Here is a 20943-nt window from a genome sequence, read left to right as displayed (position 1 = left end):
AAACTCAAGGCCCAGGGGTCGGATCTGGCCCAGAGGGTGCTTCAATCTGGCCTGCGGGGTCACCCTAGAAACAGCAAAGGACCGGTCTACGGTGCATCTGCCAGCAAAAATGGAGTTCAGGAGGGCCGCGTGCAGCCCTCCCAGGTTCCATTTTCAGCTGTGATAACCTCCTGCTGCCCTCTGCCAGTGAAAACAGAGCTGGGGGGGCTGTGCTGCCCCAAACTTTGTTTTCACTGGCAGAGGGCGGCAGGAGGCCGTCGCAGCTGAAAATGGATCTCTGGAGCCCGTTTTCGCTGGCAGAGCGCTCGGGCCACCACAGATGCCCCCTGATACAAGTGGCATCAAGCTGGCCACACCCACCCTGGCCACGCCCACCCTGGCCCCCAAGGTCGAATACAATCCTGAAGCGGCCCTCAATGAAATCAAGTTTGACACCCCTGGTCTACATTATATGAGAAGGACTGAATCTAAAACATCTCTTGTGTTCACACAGAACTGAATGATTCTTTCAGCTGAAAATTTAAGTACTCCAACATCTTAAACTGGCTTACTGTTAAAAAAAATGTGTTTCCAATTTTCTTGTTATTCCTCCTCCCTGTCTCATTATGATCTGATTCATGTAACCATGGTTTGATGAATAAATTACAACCATCTGAATTTGCATATATACTAGGCCATTTAATGGCTCAGCACCATATCTGTATCCAATGGGCTTTGTTTGCCAGTCCCTTTTCAAGATCACTACAACTTTCTTAAAAGGCAGAAGCATCTTAAATTGCTTCTGGGTGGAGCAGTTCCATCTGTTATTTCTTCTATTGAAAAAGTCTTTTTGTTTGAGCTGCCTTCTCCCTCCCTGCTGTGAGAGCTGTGTTCATGCACTGGAGTCACCCCAGACACGGTGCCAATGTGTTCCAAGACTGATTCAAACTCTCAAATGGCCCCGAGTCAGCATTGCTTAGTGTGCTTCTTCGACTTCTTTAAAAAGGATCTCTGCCACTGAATGAAATCCAGATACCTAATCTTGATAGTTCACATGAGTTTTATTGATTTACAGAATTTGTACGGCTGCCTCTTGAACATAGCCATGGCTGGCTAATAAAAATCCAGAAAAGTATATTATAAAGCCTCTAATCACAAAAAGGAAACAATATTAAAGTAACCATAACACAATAGCCAGGGCAGCATTACAGACTCATGACGCAACTACACTTATATTGGCTCAATATCCCATCCGAGCACCTGAAACATCACATGTCGGTCATCGCAGCCTTCCAGAAGGCCAAGAGAGTTGTGGCCCTCTAGATCTCAGAGGTCAGGATGCTCCATACCAAATGTCACAACAGTGAAGACACATCTCCTAGGTCCCACCAAATAATATTGGGCAGAGGGGACCTGGAATACCCATATTCTATTGTGCCTGGTGGGATGGACAGAAACCCTCAGAGAGAGGCCATCCTGCAAGTTATCTATCCCTTTTCTTCACCACGGACTCCCTTTAAATACCTTTTGTGGCCACAGGCCATGGCAACGGACCACCAAGACTTAATTCAAGATTTAAATCACTTTCACCCTCATTTAAATCATAACATTTCTTCAAGCCTTCATGGACCCCCTATGACAGTGGTTGGCAACCTTAAACACTCAAAGAGCCACAAAGCTCCTAACCAGAAGTCCCCCGTTCAATTCTGGAGCCAACTGGAAGTTCGGTTCTCCACCTAGCATGGTGTCCTTTCCCTCACTATAGAGTCTCCTCCTAGAGCGGTGTCCTTTTTCCTCCACCTGTCCTAACCGAAAGCCCTATCAATTGTGGAGCTGACCGGTGGCAGGGAGCTGTAGCAGAGGGATGAAAGAGCCAATGTGGCTCCAGAGCCGCGGGTTGCTGACCCCTGCCTTATGATGACATCATGGCCCCCCAGGGGTCTGCGGACCACAGGTTGAGAATCACTGATATAGGGTTTTAAACATGATAATTAGAACCTCGAATTGCACCCAGAAGCACCCAGAGAACCATTTCAGTTGGCACAGTAGCGGTGTAGCACAAGAGAACCTTGGTATACCTGGAACAGTGCATGCCACTGCATTCTGAACCAGCAGAAACTTCTGAGTGTTTTTCAAGGACAGATACTCCTAGAGCAGCAGCAGTCCAATTGGGAAGTGACCAAGGCATGAGTGACTATGAACAGAGCCTCCCAGTCCACGAATGGGTGCAGTTGCCACATAAGATGGATTGGTGCAAAAGCCCTTCCAGCCACAGTTGCCACATGTTTTTTGATAGGAGCCATCAGTCCAGGAAGACTCCCTTGATGCACGCTACATTTATCAGGAGATGTGCTACCCTGGGAAGTCACTCTTGTTTTGCTCAGATTGAGTCATGGCCTGTTGTTCACCATCTAGACACTCATTGGTTCCAGACTCTGGTGATGGAATGATGGCATGATAAAAGAAAGAGAAAACTACACTGCTGATGATTGAGGCGACGAGAAGTGTGTCTAAACATATGCCAAAGGCATTTAATTTATTTAATTAATTAATTTATTATTTACATTTTTACACCGCCCTTCTCCCGAGGGACTCAGGGTGGTGTACAGCCATACTAAAACATGTATATCTATAAAATTTAAAAAACAGTTTAAAACAGATTAAATGATTTGGCCCTATATTAAACACTAAAACACCCATTAAAATCCGTTCTTAAGCCAGCCCAGCCTGTTGAAACAGTAGAGTCTTAAGGGCACGGCGAAAGTTACATAGGTCAGGGATCATACGAATCTCCGGGGGCAGTTCATTCCAGAGGGCAGGTGCCCCCACAGAGAAGGCTCTCCCCCTGGGGGTCACCAGTTGGCATTGTTTGACTGATGGCACCCTGAGGAGTCCCTCTCTGTGGGAGCGTATTGGCCGGTAGGAGGCTGTCGGTGGCAGAAGGCGATCTCGTAAGTAATTTAATGCTACCTTTATGAGTGGTGCGGTGGCCTAGAGGTGGAGCTCTTGCCTCACAATCAGGAGACTGTGAGTTCGCTCCTAGGTAGAGGCAGATATTTCTGTCTCTGGGCACACTGAGAATATATCTGCTGAACAAAACACTGCATTGGTAACAGGAAGGGCATCTGACCAATAAACATTCTGCTAGCTCCATTCAGTTGCCCACTCTCCACCCCACAAAGGATTATGGGGTGGTTAAAAGAAGATGATTTAATGCTACCTTTATGAAATATGTTGTGTTTCTCCATGGAACAGAAAAAAGATTGATCTTCAACTGGCCAAATAGGCAGAAATTAAAAGATTAAAGAGACCTTTTTACGCTTGACTTGTTGATCTTTAAATGCATCAAGTAACAACTAGGGAAACAAGTCAAAGAGTTTTGAAATGCATGTAATTTTGGTTTGCATCTAAGAGTTGAAGACGGTTAGCACTTCCACATCAAAAGCCCTGCATTTCTGGGTCCTGTGTCTTTCTGGCCATCCCTCAACTGGAGGTTATCAGTTATTGAAACTTAGTCTTAGCAACTTTAAGATATGTGGACTTCAACAGCTTCAAATGCTGACAGAGGAATTCTGGGCATTGAGAAACATGGAGTTAAACTATTCATATTCCAGCAGACCAATACTGGGCCATTTCACAACATGTTATACTAGACAAAAATAGGATTGGGTCCTTTGTTGTTCAGAGTTAAAATGAGGAATCTATGCTTAAATGGAACATAGGAAAATTGGGGAGATGATACAGAGCTGAACTGAATCTAATGCCAGCTGGAAGGATCGTGAAGCTGCTGAGGTGAACAGCTTGAGATCTAGTTCTAGGTTAGGACACAGTTCTAGATTGTGTAAAGAGAGGGATAGAATCAAGATCACGTGAAGTGTTAATAGCACTTTATAATGCCTTAGTAAGGCCACACTTGGAATATTGTATTCAGTTTTGGTCGCCACGATGTAAAAAAGATGTTGAGACTCTAGAAAGAGTGCAGAGAAGAGCAACCAAGATGATTAGGGGACTGGAGGCTAAAACATATGAAGGACGATTGCATGAACTGGGCATGTCTAGTTTAATAAAAAGAAGGACTAGGGGAGACATGATAGCAGTGTTCCAATATCTCAGGGGCTGCAACAAAGAAGAGGGAGTCAAACTATTGATTATTGTAGGATAAGAAGCAATGGGTGGAAACTAATCAAGGAGAGAAGCAACCTAGAACTAAGAGAAGTTTCCTGACAGTTAGAACAATTAACCAGAGGAACAACTTGCCTCCAGAAGTTGTGAATGTTCCAACACTGAAAGTTTTTAAGAAGATGTTGGATAACCATTTGTCTGAAGTGGTGTAGGATTTCCTGCCTAAACGGGGTTGGACTAGAAGAACTCCAAGATCCCTTCCAACTCTGTTATTCTATTCTATTCTATCTTTGTGGGAAATTCCCTTTTGACCTGTAGTGTCTTGCAGATTGTATCCCCTTGCAAATCCCTTGTTTCCTTAAAAGGACAGAAGCAAACTGAAATTCACTCATGTGTCGCTTTCTCTTTTGCTTGTCTCCTCAGGTTGCTGGTAGGCTCTTCTCCACCGGTTGCGATCTTCCCCCTTGACAGCCATCAAAGCAGCAGGATACTAAGAACAGCAGAAACCATGACACTGGCAGGTATGGGAATGCTCCCTTTTCAGGGCTTTCCTCCATTGGCCTTTGAACATAGTATATATCCCCAATAACACCTTTACTCTGCTATATCCTTATAATGTTGCCGTATGTCACTCTTAGTTCTGCAGGTGTTAGAGTAGCATGACCTTTTAGTAGGGTAACCCTTTAGACCATGGGTCTCCAACCTTGGCAACTTTAAGACTTGTGGACTTCAACTCCCAGAATTCCTCAGCCAGCTTCAATTCTGGGAGTTGAAGTCCACAAGTCTTAAAGTTGCCAAGGTTGGAGAGCCCTGCTTTAGACTGACTTCAATGCCCATGCTTTCAGTGGCACAGGAAAATGGGGTCAGCTCAGTGTCCATTGGCCAATTAAGACTTGTTTTGGCACCACTCTTCCATCTCTGGTTTTTCTTCTATATTATTATTTCCACTCTTTTCCCTATAGGAACACTGTAGCTGGAGATTGTGATTATTGGGTTTTTGGACTTTTGCATGACTATTGGCCATGTAAGACTACTGGACAGCCATTCAGCAGATTTACTGGATCAGCAAAGAGAACCAACCTTTTTGGTTCCATATAACAGGGAAAGTTGCTACCTCTCCAACCACATGGCCATCTTATCTCTGCATTGTTTGTGGGATGGGAGGAAGGTTTCCCACTGGATGGTGACATTTGGAAAGGGAGAAGACACAGAGCCTAACAGGATAGGGGCAGCAGATTTCACATGGATGCAGTTTTCTGTTATCAGATAATACCTAAATTTGGCGGTTGGGAAATTTAAAAAGAATTCATATGAGAGAAAATGGCTCTGTTTACACCAGGGGTGAAATCCAGCAGGTTCTGACAGGTTCTGGAGAACCGGTAGTGGAAATTTTGAGTAGTACGGAGAACCGGCAAATACCACCTCTGGCTGGCCCCAGAGTGGGGTGGAACTGTAGATTTTGCAATATCCTTCCCCCAGGAGTGGGGTGGGAATGGAGATTTTGCAGTATCCTTCCTCTGCCACGCCTACCAAGCCACGCCCACAGAACCAGTAGTAAAAAAATTTGGATTTCACCACTGGTTTACACACTGTGCCCACACAAAGGGCCATTAATCTAGTGTTTAGAGTAGAGTAGAGTAGAGTAGAGTAGAGTAGAGTAGAGTAGAGTAGAGTAGAGTAGAGTACAATAGAATAGAATAGAATAGAATAGAATAGAATAGAACGACTTTATTGTCATTTTGAATGTACACTATTGGCATACATTAAAATGAAATTTCATTGCATACAGCTTTCAAAGGGTTACCACCTCCAATATACAGTATACAAACATGACAACATAAACAAACAAACAAACACAAAATTATGCATATACCCACATATATTATACGACACAGAGAAACAACACAGTCTAGTCCAGATGGCGAGAAAAATGAATCTTGCGAGTTTACCGGATGGGTGGCATAGAGAACAAAGCTGTTACAGAATCTGGTAGTCCTGCTAGAAATACTTCAAAACCTCCTCCCAGAGGGGAGCAACAGAAACAGAGCATAAAGTGGGTGTGTGGGGTCTCTGACAATGCTTTGAGCTCTAAGCATATAGTGCTTATAAACAGTATTCTTCTTGGTTGTCCTTACCACTCTCTGTATGGACTTTCTATCTGAGGCACTGCTGCCACCAAACCAAACAGTGGTGCAGCTTGTTAAAATGTTCTCAATCGTGCCTCTGTAAAAAGTGACTAAGACAGAAGGAGACAGATGTGCTGCCCTCATCTTGAAGTTACTTGAAGATGCATGAACTTTAATTCCCAAAATTTCCCAACCAGCCACTGCACTAAACTAATTAGAGAGCAATCAGATCGACACTAGCTGGCAGCAAAGAATTCTTTTCTGTATCTTTTTTTTTTGACTTTCATTGAAAAATTGTCTCGACAGAGAAATTCTCCAATTTCCTCTACCAGTTCTTATTTAATTTGATGCTGGCAAATTTGCTTCTGCAAATCCTTGCAAAGGAAAAGAGAATCCTAGTGAAATTCTCTCAGCTGGAGTATAGTGCTCATGCACTGGTTTAGTTGTAAAGTAGCCAAAAAAGGAGACAGCACGCCTTAGTGTCGTGTCTTTCACTCTTCCATACTCACATCAGAGATCTGCTGTCTCCCTGGCTTCCCATGCTTTAGTTAAATCCCCAAGGAAGATATCAAGAGTAAATGTTCCCCATGGGATATTTTAGCAGTAATAAAATTGGCATAGCTCAGAGGAAATGGAGAAATCATTCAGGGATTTTTTCCTCCTCCCATGCCTAGAGGAATTCAGATCAATCATCTATTTAAATTCTCTCCTTGCAAATTTGCTGGAAAACTTCTAAACACCATGGGGCACCAAATCAGTGGTGGGCTGCGGCCGGTTTGGACCGGTTCAGATGAACCGGTAGTTCCAACGATCAGCTGGCTCCACCCACCTTCCCCTGCCCTATCCTCTCCTATATTTCCTTCTTTTTGGATCAGCTGATTCGCGCGACACAGCTGATTTCTGCCCCTCCGCTGTTCTACTTACCGGGGCTGCCTTAGAAGGTAAGCAACTGAGTTTCAAATTGCTGTATTTTGAACTCTGTGGGCACGCGAAGTGCACGCTTACAGAACCGGTCGTTAAATCAGTTGCAGCCCACCACTGCACCAAATTAACTAATAGATTTGTCTACTGTCTATATGGGTGCATGTTTCCTGTCTTTCCCCAGTTCCAGAACTTCCTTTTGAGATGCAATCACCAGGCGTGGACACACAGCATTTCAAGTTCAACTGTACTATGAATTTTGTATAGAAGCATTAGGAGAACTCAGCATCTGAAAATGAAGCCAATAACAGCTCTCCCTCTCCCCCACCTCCTCCATTACTTTTCATGTCTGCCATGAGATGAGCAAGAAAGCGGGGAAAAACTCCCCACAGGCCAGGAACAAATGCCAGGGAAATTGCTAATAAAGCCTCCTTTTTTGTAATTGTGTTTTAATGTTCTTGTTTCACACAGCCTACAAAGAAAAAATGAAAGAGCTCCCCCTGGTGTCCCTCTTCTGTTCCTGCTTTCTCTCAGATCCTTTAAATAAACCGTCATATAAATATGAAGGTAAGTGGAAACTAATATTCTTGCTAAGAAAGTTATTATTTTGGGGTTTTTTTGGTGTGTGGCAAAAACAGCTAAGCTAACCAACTTTCATGTAGCTCTAGTGCAGCTGCTAGATTTCTAGCTGAGCCAATAAAGTGAGCTATGTGAATTCAGTTTTTAAGAAGAAATATACTGCTTCATTTTTATCTCTGGCTCAGTGTCGTTTGCCGGCATGATGGAAGAATAGGCACCAAAGAAGGGATTTTGCACACACTGATTTCCAAACTTAGAAACCTTTTCCTTTCATGCCAGTTCTTTGCTGATGAATCCCATCATGTCTGTACCAAAGGACCTCAATGTTGCAGGAGAAACTTCAGATCCCCTGAGAGATACAGATTTCCCTGTAGTTTTCTCTGTGGCCTAGAGTAATTAAGGCCATTGCTAGTTTAACAGCTTCTTGGCACATTGATTCTTCAGCTTTTCTCCCCCTTTTGTTTAGTAGACACTGTAGACCTGACCTGGTGTGTCATATCTGACATGGAGGTCATTGAACTCAACAAGCGCACCTCAGGACAATCCTTTGAGGTTATCCTTAAGCCACCGTCCTTCGATGGAATCCCTGAATTCAATGCCTCCCTGCCTCGGCGGCGTGACCCTTCATTGGAGGAGATCCAGAAGAAGCTAGAAGCTGCTGAGGAACGACGTAAGGTGAGAAATAATTTGCACCTGCATGATATCCACAGTGCGGTTAAGAAATTTAATGGGCTTTATGGTAACAGCAGGCCACCTCTTTGGATAGTAAAGCATATTATTCACTCATTCAAAATCCATTGAACTAACTGTCCTGTTTTGAGGATTCTCCCTGTCATTCTGTAGAGTAGGGCTTTAGTCTTTGCCTTTCCCAATGGCATCAACCTTGGTAAATAGTTTAGACATTGTAGAGGACAAATTGATTATGTGAATAAACCAACAGGGAATCTGCCCACTCTTTTTAATGCCAGGAAAAATGTGAAGTGTTGTTCTAGAAAAATAAAGATGGTTCTCAGGATTATATCAAATTACTCCAGAAAAAAAATCTCCCCTGTTTGGATGTCTTCAGAATTATGGACATCAATTTATAGAATTCTTCACAGAGCCATAGTGGTTGGGAATTGTGGAACTAAGCCCAACACCTGGAAGGGTCCCAAGTTGGGGAACTCTGCTGTAGAAGACAATATATAGTTTCTAATTTCCTGTGTTCTAACTAAACATTACAATGAATTTGAAAAAGTGACAATTTTGCATTCCCTGGCTGAGTTCACTCAATGTACTAGATGGATCAGGTAAGGGCTTAGTGTTTCCATTAATACAGTGGTTCTCAACCTTCCTAATGCCGCGACCCTTTAATACAGTTCCTCATGTTGTGGTGACCCCCAACCATAAAATTATTCCTAAAACCATTGAAAATATGTGTTTTCCGATGGTCTTAGGTGACCCCTGTGAAAGGGTCATTCGACCCCCAAAGGGATCGTGACCCACAGGTTGAGAACCACTGCATTAATAGAATGTGCAAAAACTGATTAATTTTAATCTTGATTAGAGGATTCCCACCCACCCCCATAAAGTGTTGTATAAACCCAGCTTCTTTGGTTAGTTTAGGGTTCAATATATTGTCCCTCTGTGAAGGAGATGGGCAGTTCCAAAATGTGAAAAATAAATTATGCAAACCAGATTAAGTATATTGTACAAATTCAACCTCTCTCTTAATTGATACTATTCATATACACGTTTTATTACAGTTGAGATATTTAAGCATTTGCTTAATCTAATCATTGAAAAGTTACCCTGTAGAAGGCTGCTCCTAGTTCAGTGCCTTAAGCTCTCCAGTTCGGCACTACAGCAGCTTAGCTTTCCAATATTGGCTAAATATTTGGCTAAATTTGGCTACATTTCCCCATTGAGTGGGGAAATGTGCTCTTAAAGCACACTTGCCTTGTTTTATTAATATTCAATAGTCACTAAAATAATAAAATAATAGAAGAAAATCATGTCTAATTCAAATGAATGTCATTCATGGGTGAAGTATAAAAGAAATAATTCCATTTGTTCATAACATGAAATATAATACAGTCTTGTAAATAAGCATAATAATCGAAGTCTTAGGCATGAGCTTTACATAAATGTATATAGAAGGGAGCCATTTTTAGCTTCTCCTGTGAACAATGAGGAGGAAAGAAATTCAAGCAAAATGTTAGCTAGCTCTTCAACTGCTTACAAAGCAGTTCTGGGGAATGGGCTGATCTCAGGAAGAAAGAAAGTGGCGGTGCTTTCCTGTTTACAAATTATTGATAATCCATTAGGAGGCATTATTCATTCATCCTTGTTCCTGCCTGACCTTGATAGGTAGTCATGAATAGCTTCTGGACTACAACTGTGGGGGAAAGAAATGAATGAATTCCTTTTCTTGGCTCAGCTTAGATCCCTAGTTAACTCTTTCCCTTTCCCCTTGATCATAAGAAGTGATCTTATCCACTCTTTTCCTCTTGGAAATGCTTTAGGAAATATTTTGTTAGAGCCCTGGGTTCCTTCCAATATATCTACTGTTTAGGCTGGAAATTACATCCAGGTTTACACATTTGAAGTTTGGAGTGACTTCCCAAGAAAGGGGCTTTTCTATGGTAGCTGTTAAGTCACAGGAGGCTTCTCAGATTACTGTTAACAGGCATTTTTGATAACCCCATTCTCAACAAAGCTTATGCATAATGTAATGTTCCCCTAAAAGGGACGCAGTGGCTCGGCAGTTCAGTGGTTCAAATCCCTAGTGCTGCATAATGGGGTGAGCTCCTGTTAGTTGCCCCAGCTTCTGCCAATCTAGCAGTTCGAAAACACGTAAAAAATGCAAGTAGAAAAATAGGGACCACCTTTGATGGGAAGGTAACAGCGTTCCATGCGCCTCTGGCGTTTAATCATGCCGGCCACATGACCATGGAGATGTCTTCGGACAGCGCTGGCTCTTCGGCTTTGAAACGGAAATGAGCACCGCCCCCTAGAGTCAGGAATGACTAGCACATATGTGCGAGGGGAACCTTTACCTTTACCTTTAATGTTCCCCTGTAAAGACAGGCCTTGTTTGGATCATCATGAATGAAACCAGAGGTGATCAAGTCAATCTCCTGAAAACTGAGTAGAAAAATCAATTTGCCCAAAGGAGAAATGGCTAAAATAAATTAAAGTATTCATATTTGGGTGTCTTTGACTGATAAACCCCTCTGTGTCTCTGCGTTACCCATGTAACAGATTCATTCATGTAGTTGATACGTTCAGATAGCAATAAATAAACCTCTCTTTTGCCAGCCTCTAGGTGTAGCTTTATTTGGCAAGACACAAACAAATAATACCTTCAAGTATCTTTCCCTGATCTTCTCTTGAAAACTTTTGCAAGGTTACATAAGCATAGAATTTATCAGGAAAAGGACAAGAACAGGAAAAGTTTCAAGTATGTGAGGCAGGAATATAAATATACATGGGAACTGTAGACCCATGACAAATTAAAGTTTGGATTTCAGAGAAGATTCAAATATAGGGCCAAACTTAACCCATGACACCAAGTTTGCAATGGCTTCTTTGGTGAGATACCCTTTGTGCCATTTTTGTTATATTTTTGGCACTGGGCAAAGGCATTCTTCTTCTTCTTCTTCTTCTTCTTCTTCTTCTTCTTCTTCTTCTTCTTCTTCTTCTTCTTCTTCTTCTTCTTCTTCTTCTTCTTCTTCTTCTTCTTCTTCTTCTTCCTCTTCTTTTGAATTATTTTGTAAACCACTTTGAGATTTTTTAAAAAATGTACAAATAAAACATGCAGATATTTTGTATCAATGAATCGGGTGCCGTGGTTTGCCACTGATTTCTAGTAGGAATTGAAAGAAATGAGGTTCTTTCAGATCTAGTTTTCACATAGACTTGCTATATTGACAGAAGCAGAAAACAAAACTCTGGGCAAATTTTCTTTAAAAAAAACCCAAAAAACTAGGGGAAGCAATCTATCCCAAGTGTTATCATGAGGTCACAGACAATATTTTTTTTAAAAAAAATCCTGTGCTGCTGTGAATAGGTTACTTGTTTTTGCACTATGTGATCTTTGAAAGGTCATATCTGATCCATCTCATTACAATTACTTGACATTTTACAAATTAAAAGCCAGGCTAGCCTGTCTGAGCTGCTGGTTAATAGTATTCTATAAAGTAGCCCTTAGGATACTTAGAGGGAAGTGAGATCCTGACCTGCAAGGGAAACTGGTATAAGTTAAATTGAAAGATTTTGTCCCAACAGTGTTACTTTGACCAAAGAGAAGAAGACTTGGGATATAAAAAAATCAGCATACGTGACACTGAACAGGTTTCCTGCTGTATTTAAGCATTCAGCAGGTGAAAGAAGACTTCCCGAATGTATCTTGATAAACACAGATTACAAAAAAGAAATGTGGTTGGAAAATTGAGATTAACAAATGTCAAAATCCCTATAATGCAATTGGAAATCCGTCTTCTTAGCCATTTATCAATTTAGCTATGTACTGTTGGACTACAGTTCACATAATCCTAAACCACCATAGTCAGGTTGAACAAAAGATTTTAGAAAAGGAAAAGAAGGAAATAGCGATACAACATTTGGGAATGCCATCTATCCCCAATTTTAAACCAGGTAAAACAGAAAGTTTCTTATAAAAGGAATGATGCATACTTCACACACATATATATTGATATTTGTGCCATGACATATTCCAGCTGTGTTCATCTAGCTAAGCTCTTAGCAATAAACATCTCCAATTTTGGTTTTGGGCCAGGGCAGGAGGCAACGGTGCAGAATTTAGCCAACTCTGACATACACAGCAAACAGACTACTGAAACCCACTACTGATTTTTGACTTTTTAACACTGTCTTTGTATCATCAGTCATTTAGGTGCTGGAATTTCTTTCTTTATCAAGTCATCAGATCCAGTCTTGTTATCAATGCAAAATAGCCCAGTAAAGCATAGATTTTATTAGCAGAGTTTTATTTGGAGCCTACTGTATCTAATCTAGGATCTGCTGCATTGTCCTTCGGCCAATGCACCCTATATATGTATATCATTCTCATATTATTCTATGGGTGCAGTACCAGGAAGCAGAACTCCTGAAGCATTTGGCAGGAAAACGGGAACATGAACGGGAGGTCATCCAGAAAGCCATTGAGGAGAACAACAATTTCATCAAAACTGCCAAGGAGAGGCTGATACAGAAAATGGAGTCCAACAAGGAGAACCGAGAGGCACATTTAGCTGCTATGTTGGAACGTCTTCAGGAGAAGGTGAGAGGTCAACACTAGTAAGGATGGAGATGGAAGCTGTGAGTTGCACCGGATCAAGACACGTGTGCTAGACTACAATGCGTGTGAAGAAAAACAGGATCACTCCTTTTTCAGGATTTTTATCTTCAGTTCAAAGAGCTAATAGCTGCTAAAGGCCCATCAGATATATCTTGCGTGAATCCAGGAATTGTGCTTCTATGGTAGCCAACTAGCTGTCTCTAGGGACATGAGAGTCATGACCCTATTTTTCTTTCATGGTTATTGATATACAGAGATATTCAGCTTCTCAAGAAGATTAATGGAAGCCACGTGAGTCCTATGCATGAGCAGCATGGTGGCCTAGAGGTGGAGCTCTCACCTCACAATCAGAAGGCTCCGAGTTTGATCCTAGCAATAGATATTCTCTCTGGGTGCAGAGAAAATATCTGCTGTGAGGTCTGCATAGGTGTCAGGAAGGGCATTCGGCTAGTAAACACTCAGCTCCTTTCAATCACCCTGACTCCACCCCAATGCAAGGGATTACAGGGTAGTTAAAAGGAAAAAAATGGGAGTCTCATGCATGAATTTGCCTATCCCACTAAATTGATGACTCTAGCTAGCCACATCTTGTGATGTCTTTTTTTTTTTTTTTTTTAAAGGATAAGCATGCTGAGGAGGTCCGGAAGAACAAGGAATTAAAGGAAGAGGCCTCAAGGTAAAGAGGCCCTCAGGCAGATAACAATTTGGACTGACAGCTCCAAGGAAAGATGGCAGCAGGCGGCAGTACATGGTGGAGGCTGCCTTAATGCAAAGTGTTGACTGAGGAACTGGGATTGTCCTCTGCTTTCGTTGTTTGTGAATGTAAAGAATTGATGGGAGAAGCCATCTCGTGTGTTTCAGGGAGGGAGGGGGACATCAGGGGAAAAGGAAGTTGTGAAGAAGAAATGTGCTGTATCTGGGGAGGGAAGAGGGTGGGCATGGATGAGAAGACACCCCCCAAACAATGAGACAATTTGTTTTTTGTTCCCACATGGGTCCTTGATTCTGAAGATGGAATCCAAATCCTGGAGGGGTGGTAAGAATACCAATTTTGGAGGGAAGTATTCAAGAAGGGGTGGGGGTGGGCTGGGGCGATGAAGAAGAAGGAAAGGTAATCTAATTTGGTGATGAGCCCAGAGCAAGCAGAGGAAGTAAAATCACCTCTGGGGTGAGTGTTGTCTTGTGTGTTTTGCCATTGTTAGTCCCCCGTGTGATAAAAACAGTCCTCATTTCTGTGTCCCTTTGTAACTTTCCATCGTGTCTCTTAACTCCAAGGTATTACAAGCCTGGTATTGCTTAACTAAAAGTGGCTGGGGTGCTGATTTTGACCCCACAGGCCTCTGTTTTAAAAATAACTGTAACAATAAATGCCTTTTGCCAGAGATTCACTATGTTCAGCTATGGATATAATTTCCCCTGCTTTTCCATTCAGACCTGTAGTGGAGAACCAGGTTCTTTGAAGGATTATAAATTTAGGACAATTGAAACATTATTATGGATACGTTCTCAAGTAGAAGCTATGAAACTATGTGATAAAACAAGCAGAAGCATGATTTAAACATATACACATACACACTTGACTTCAGAACATAAACCTATAGATCTTTATACTGCTAAGAATCTGAGGAATTTATTCTTAAAATAAGACTTTGAGATTTAAGAGTTCTTTCCAATGGTGAAATCTGAACTGGTTTGCCACTGGTTTTCTGTGCGTGCATTCGCAGTGCATACCAAATGGCAGAAAAAGGAGGCTTGGGAAAGTAAGTAGAACAGTGAGGAGGGAGGGATCAGCTGTGCCGCGCTATCTAGGTTCACTAGAAAGCAGGATTATCTGCTTTCTAGCTATTTTAAATTGTGCGGCACAGCTGATTGTTGGAAATACTGGTTCGGAGGAACCGGTAGCTTTTTTTTACTACCGGTTCCCCCAAACCGGTAGTTTTTATCACTATCGGTTCGCCCGGTAGCATTTCACCATTGGTTCTTTCATATATTCCCCTCACGTCTACACATTGGTTAGCCTTTTCTTCAGCTTTACAACATTCCTCTTTAAGAAACTTGTTTGATAAACTGCTTTTAGAAAGGAAAGCCATCTCTTGAAGAACATGTTGCATTTGATAATGTAATATTTAACATCATTTTAAGGAATACACTAATAAGGCAGGGTTAATAAGGCACTAAGTGTGAACAAATGATTTTAAAGCCATACAGCTGATTTGGCTGTGGGAAAACAATGTTAACAGAGAGGAATATATGAGTGACAAAATGGTAGGACTAAATAGGGTGTTTAATTCCTTATTGCTTTTCATTGAGGAGTTAAACACCCTATCTCTACTTTCCATTCTTAAGAAAGAAAGAAGTCACTCATCTTTCTTTCTGATGCGAACTCAGCTCGCCCCCATGTGGCACACCTTGAAAAGCACATGAGTGTGTCCTACAATAGGGGTCTCCAACCTTGGCAACTTTAAGACTGGTGGACTTCAACTCCCAGAATTCCTCAGCCAGTGGCTGAGGAATTCTGGGAGTTGAAGTCCACCAGTCTTAGAGTTGCCAAGGTTGGAGAAACCTATCCTACAACACAGCTGGTAAATTGGCAGCCAAACTACTATTCTGCAATAGCATTGTGGTCTCCTGGCTAATTTAACAATGCCATATGCTAACAACAACAAAAACAGCAAAAAGAACCAGCGTTGATAAATACTACGTTACACATTTCCCCCAAATGGTGCTCTTTTGTTTGGAATAGTGTAGGTGTTCCTGTTTGTGCAATGCTGGGTTCCTGCACATTCTGAAGCATAATTTCTGGGGGAAAAAAATCTGAAGTATGGACAATCCTAATGTTTTATACTACAGTATAGGCTCCCAGTTTTTGTGGTCCTCAAACAAGAGAACCAGTGTACAAATAAAATAAGAAAAGAAGCTAAGTTGGTGAACGTAATGCTTATGTCTTCTCTAAATCTTAGAGTAGAAAGAACATAGGCTGATGTTTTCTCTCAATTTTCAAGTAGAAAGGATGATTCTGTACAACATAACTTGACTAAAATACTGTCTAATTTGTAACTCAAGGTCTGAGTGTAGTCACATTTATCTTTCCTAATGTAAATATAGTACACAATGTACAGATAACAGCAACCAAACGGATTATGTTGTGCAAATGCAACAGCTAAAATGTAAACTGACCTCCTCAAGCATGTTGTATGAACCCACATAATTGGATTATTTTATTAAACCTTAATTCAGTGAAGTCAGTATGTTGTGCAAATACAGCCATAGAGGTTTTTACAGCAGCTCCTTTCTGGGATGTTGTATACAAGCCATTTATATTTGCAATGTTTGCTGAGTTAAAGACTGTATTTTGGGCCGAGTGCCCTGTTAATTTCATTCATTGACATATCAGCTAATTAAAATGTAATCAATTTAATGTGATTAGTCGGCAGTCCTTCAGCCCTTTCATCATTAGGGCGCATTTAAAGTTATAATCTGATAAAATCTTTTAAAAGTCTTGGGAGGAAAAGAACACCAAAGAACTTTTTGGGAAGCACATGGAGCCCTCTGTGCACTTTTAACCAATTCTTATGGAACAGATATCAGAATACACTAAGGGGAATACCGCCTATCCCAAACTTGCAAAACCAGAGAACAATCTTCAGGAAATGTATTTTAAGTGAATAAAATTCCAAAAACCATATAATGAACATTAAACTTGCTGTAATGCAAGAGAAAACTGACAGTTATTGTAGTGAATAACTATACGTTAGTGACTTGGTGGATGCTCTATATTGAATTAAAAACTTTGGTATACCACCAGGGAACACTAAGCAATGACCAATGATTACTGAAAGGTAATAGCAATAGCAATAGCAATAGCACTTAGACTTATATATTGCTTTACAGTGGTTTACAGCTCTCTCTAAGCAGTTTACAGAGTCAGCATATTGCCCCCAACAATTTGGGCCCTCATTTTACCCACCTCAGAAGGCTGGAAACCTGAGTTAACCTTGAACCTGGTGAGATTTGAACTGCCAAATTGCAGGTAGCCAGCAGCCAGGAGAAATACTGCAGTACTGCACTCTAACTACTGCGCCACCGTGGCTCATGCATATTTTGCTGGAATTCCAAAGGCATGGGGGAATGCTTCTTTAAAGACATGTCAGAGCAATTCACATAGTCATTCCTAGTGCTAGAGCTCTCGGTGGGAATACCATCCCTAATAACTTTGAGAGTGTCCACCTGCTTTGAGAGTTCCCTACCACCCTTCCAGCCCCCTTGGTCTGATCAAACTTGCCTCCAGAAGTTGTTAATACTCTAACGCTGGAAGTTTTAAAGAAGAGATTGGCAGCTATTTATCTGAAATGGTATACAATTTTCTGCCTGAGCAGAGGGTTGGACTAGAAGACCTCAAAGATCCCATTCTATTCTATTCTATTCTATTCTATTCTATTCTATTCTATTCTATTCTATTCTATTCTATTCTATTCTATTCTATTCTATTCCATTCCATTCCATTCCATTCTTCTAGGTCAGCTGTCAGTCTGCCATTACTCTCCCCTGTGAAGCAATTCCCCTTGCTTGGCAGCAGATGGCACTGTAAGCAAGCCAGATCTGCATTTGCACTTTTCCTTAAGGGAGATGAATTGTTTTTTCCCAGCTTTCTCCCCAGTCTGTCAATGCTTACTTCAATCTAACAGCACTGGATGTAATAATTCCCTAGAAATCTCAACATCCAGTGGACCATTGATAGTGTTCTTCTTGACTCTAGGCCACCACAACCTCCAATCATGCAACCTCCAGTTACCTCCGCTAGCGAGACTAGCCTTGCTAATAAGACAACAATAAAATAAAACAATAAACCCTTATCCTAGAAACTGCCACACCTTGCAGATGTCTATAAGAAGCTATAATTGAATTGCATACATCATTACATTATTGCATGGGTGTACTGTCATCAAGGGTTCTTAGCAGTGGTGAAATGTAAAATTCTGTGGGCGTGGCTTGGTGTGTGTGTGTGTAATATGACTGAGTGGGCATGGCCAACTTTTTTTTTTTTTTACTTTTAAAACCATTTTTTCTACAACCTCTTCGGCTGAAGAGGTTGTAAAAAAAACTGCCTTTAAAAGCCTCTGACTATCCCAGCTGATTTGCCTGATCGGCAGAGGCTTTCTTTTTTTTTTTAAAGCCTCTGACAATTCCAGCTGACTTCCTGATCGGCAGAGGCTTTTTTTCCTTTTAAAACCATTTTTTCTATAACCTCTTTGGCTGAAGAGGTTATAGAAAAAATGCTTTTAAAAGCCTCTGATGATCCCAGCTGAGCTGCGTGGTCATCAGAGGCTTTTTTTTACTTTTAAAAGTATTTTTTTGGCCAAAGAAGTTGTAGAAAAAATGCTTTTAAAAATAATTAAAAAAAGCCTCTGATGATTGCGTGCCTCAGTTGGGAAATGTGGGGGGGGGCAGGGATTTTTGCTACCGGTTCTCTGAACCACCTGCCTCCATCGCTACCGGATCGTGCGATCCGGTCCAAACCGGGAGCATTTCACCCCTGGTTCTTAGGGACACTTATGATGAACATGGCTAAAAATGATGGCCACATCTCAATAGGGGGAGACTGTAGTGGTAGCCATCTGATGCTGGAGTTTGTCATTAGTTGAGATGAAATCTCAGTTTCTTCAAGAGAAGAGGGTGGAAATGTAAGGTAGATCTTCTAGAGCAGAGGTGTCAAACTCAAGGTCTGCGGGCTGGAATCTGGCCCATAGTCACTGAAAACAGTGAAGGACCAGCCTGTGGTGCCTCTGCCAGTGAAAACAGAGCTTGGGAGGGCCACTTGTGGGCCTTCCAGGCTCTGTTTTTGGCCATGACGGCCTCCTGCAGCCTTCTGCCAGCGAAAACAGAGCCAGGGAGGACCGTTTGGCCATGCTGCAAGAGGCCGTCATGGCCAAAAACGGAGCCTTGATGAGTGACATTGAGCTGGCCACGCCCCCCCACGTTCCCCCCCACCCCCCCGAGGTCAAACACAACCCTGATGTGGCCCTCAATGAAATTGAGTTTGACACCCCTGTTCTAGAGGGTGTAATGATTCCTACCTTTCCAGGAATATGAAACTACCCCATCACATCTCGTGATGTTAGAGTTCTTCAAATAATACCAGCCATTCTGTGATTATCACTGAAAAAAGAGAGATGAGGGGAAAATGTACTTCTCCTTAGTGGCCTTGTCCAAAGCATAGATTTGAATAGTATGCCATGATGGTTGAGAACTGACTAAAGTTGAGTTCTTATACTTAACCTGGTTATTGAATTTTCTGGCCAACTGAACCATAAATTAAACAAATAGGTTGTGTTTGCACAATATGCCACGACACAAAAATCTAAAGTTAACATAACCTAAATTAGTTGAGTTGGATGAACATAGGAGAAACAGACAAAATCTCCATCTTCTCCTAGATCTCATGGGTGAATACTGGTCAATGCATAGCACTGACTCTAACCTACAGTATACCCAGGGTGAAAGTGGCACAGGGCATGCTTTTCTCATGGAAGATTCTTGATTCAATCTGTCCTAGAAAACTTACTAGGTATGACTAGAGATCACGTAGAACAGTGTTTCTTAACCTTGGCAACTTTAAGATGGGTGGACTTCAACACTCAGAATTCCCCATCCAGCCTTGAAGTCCTTACATCTTAAAGTTGCCAAGGTTGAGAAACAGTGACTTACATTGTCATTGTAGCACCTCAAACCTTCAGTGGTGAAGAGATGTATAGGTGAAAATAACTGAGAAGTTCTGGGAATTGCTTTCTACCCAGATGCAGCTTTTAACCTAGAGCTCTCCAGATGTAATGAACTACATGTCCCATCACTGCAATCAAAAATACCAGATAACATGCATACTGATGCTTATGGGACTTAAAAATGAAGGCATTTGGAAGGTACTATACTGGAGAAGAGTATTTTCATTCTTGTTTGAACAAAAAGTAGCACTCTCTGGTGACTTCCAGGGTTCATTTTCCCTAACAAGGGTCATCTTGGAAGTGCCCACAAACTCCCTAAATGCTGCTCCATTTGATGCCCTGGTGGCCATGGAGGCAAGGGTCAGTTATGTAGGACTAAGGCCTATTCAAGCTTGGCTTTGCATTATTATCAACCCATAGGCTACACAGCATTGCTATTCTTAAAAGATGGGGAAAATAGAGTTGTTGGACATGACATAGAAGATGGGAAAAATAATTCTTTCAGAATGGATAAAATTACTGGGGGGAAAAACCCACTTTGCTTCAACAAATCAATGTGGCACATTCCCTGAGCAAAAACTAGGGCTCAAGTCTTCTGACCAACTCCCTTAAAAGCTGCTGCCGGGCTAATTGTGCATTGGCAGCCTGAAGTTTGATGGATCCTGAGTTGTTCCCCTTTTAGGCAACAGGGTAAGCTTTTAGTGAAAGCTTACCTAAAACACTGCCAAGAATTTCTGCAGAGAATACAAGGACAGTTGTGATGCTCTGATCTTGCAATTAGATGCTTCTGATAGTGAGAAGCTGGGCAAAAGGAAAAAAAGAGAAAAGAAACAAAAGAAAATAGCAGAATCTAAGAATAGCATTTTAAGGAGAAAGTATAAATTAGGGGAATTAATAAAAAAGGGATATAATCTCCAGTGAAATCTGGCTATCCCGGATCTGTAGTACATCATGGTACAGATGGACCTGTTGCTTAATGACTGAAGTTATGATGGACCCCCCCTCCCAAAAGTAGTTATTATAACCCAGATTTGAAGTTGCGATGGTTGCTTCCCTTCCTGATCATGTGATCATATTTTGGTCACTTGGCAACTGGCCTGGATTTACAACTATTTGCAAGATCCCATGGTTATGTGACCATGATTTATTTATTTGCATCCCACCTTTACTATTTGTACAAATAACTCAGGGCAGC

General features: G+C 41.6%; 1 protein-coding gene across 4 annotated transcripts in view; it reads left to right on the top strand.

Annotated features, from left to right (window-relative positions):
• STMN4 (stathmin 4) overlaps positions 1 to 14413 on the top strand; it is a 52092-nt gene extending 37679 nt beyond the window's left edge. For 3 of the 4 annotated variants that reach the window (XM_087883351.1, XM_087883350.1, XM_087883352.1), the window contains 5 exons: positions 4525 to 4622; positions 7620 to 7715; positions 8194 to 8402; positions 12820 to 13011; positions 13650 to 14413. In XM_087883351.1, coding sequence (XP_087739477.1) covers positions 4610 to 4622; positions 7620 to 7715; positions 8194 to 8402; positions 12820 to 13011; positions 13650 to 13709 — 570 coding nt within the window. In that variant the 5' untranslated portion in view covers positions 4525 to 4609 and the 3' untranslated portion in view covers positions 13710 to 14413. The remainder of the gene's footprint in view (positions 1 to 4524; positions 4623 to 7619; positions 7716 to 8193; positions 8403 to 12819; positions 13012 to 13649) is intronic. The other variant, XM_034421215.2, reaches the window with a different exon arrangement.
• Positions 14414 to 20943: the final 6530 nt, after the last annotated feature.

Source organism: Pantherophis guttatus, chromosome 1 (assembly GCF_059756535.1).
Source record: "Pantherophis guttatus breed Tessera chromosome 1, ASM5975653v1, whole genome shotgun sequence".
Classification (NCBI taxonomy): Eukaryota; Metazoa; Chordata; class Lepidosauria; order Squamata; family Colubridae; genus Pantherophis; species Pantherophis guttatus.
The sequence above is the reverse complement of the archived record's forward strand: the minus strand, read 5'-3'. Positions and strand labels throughout refer to the sequence as shown.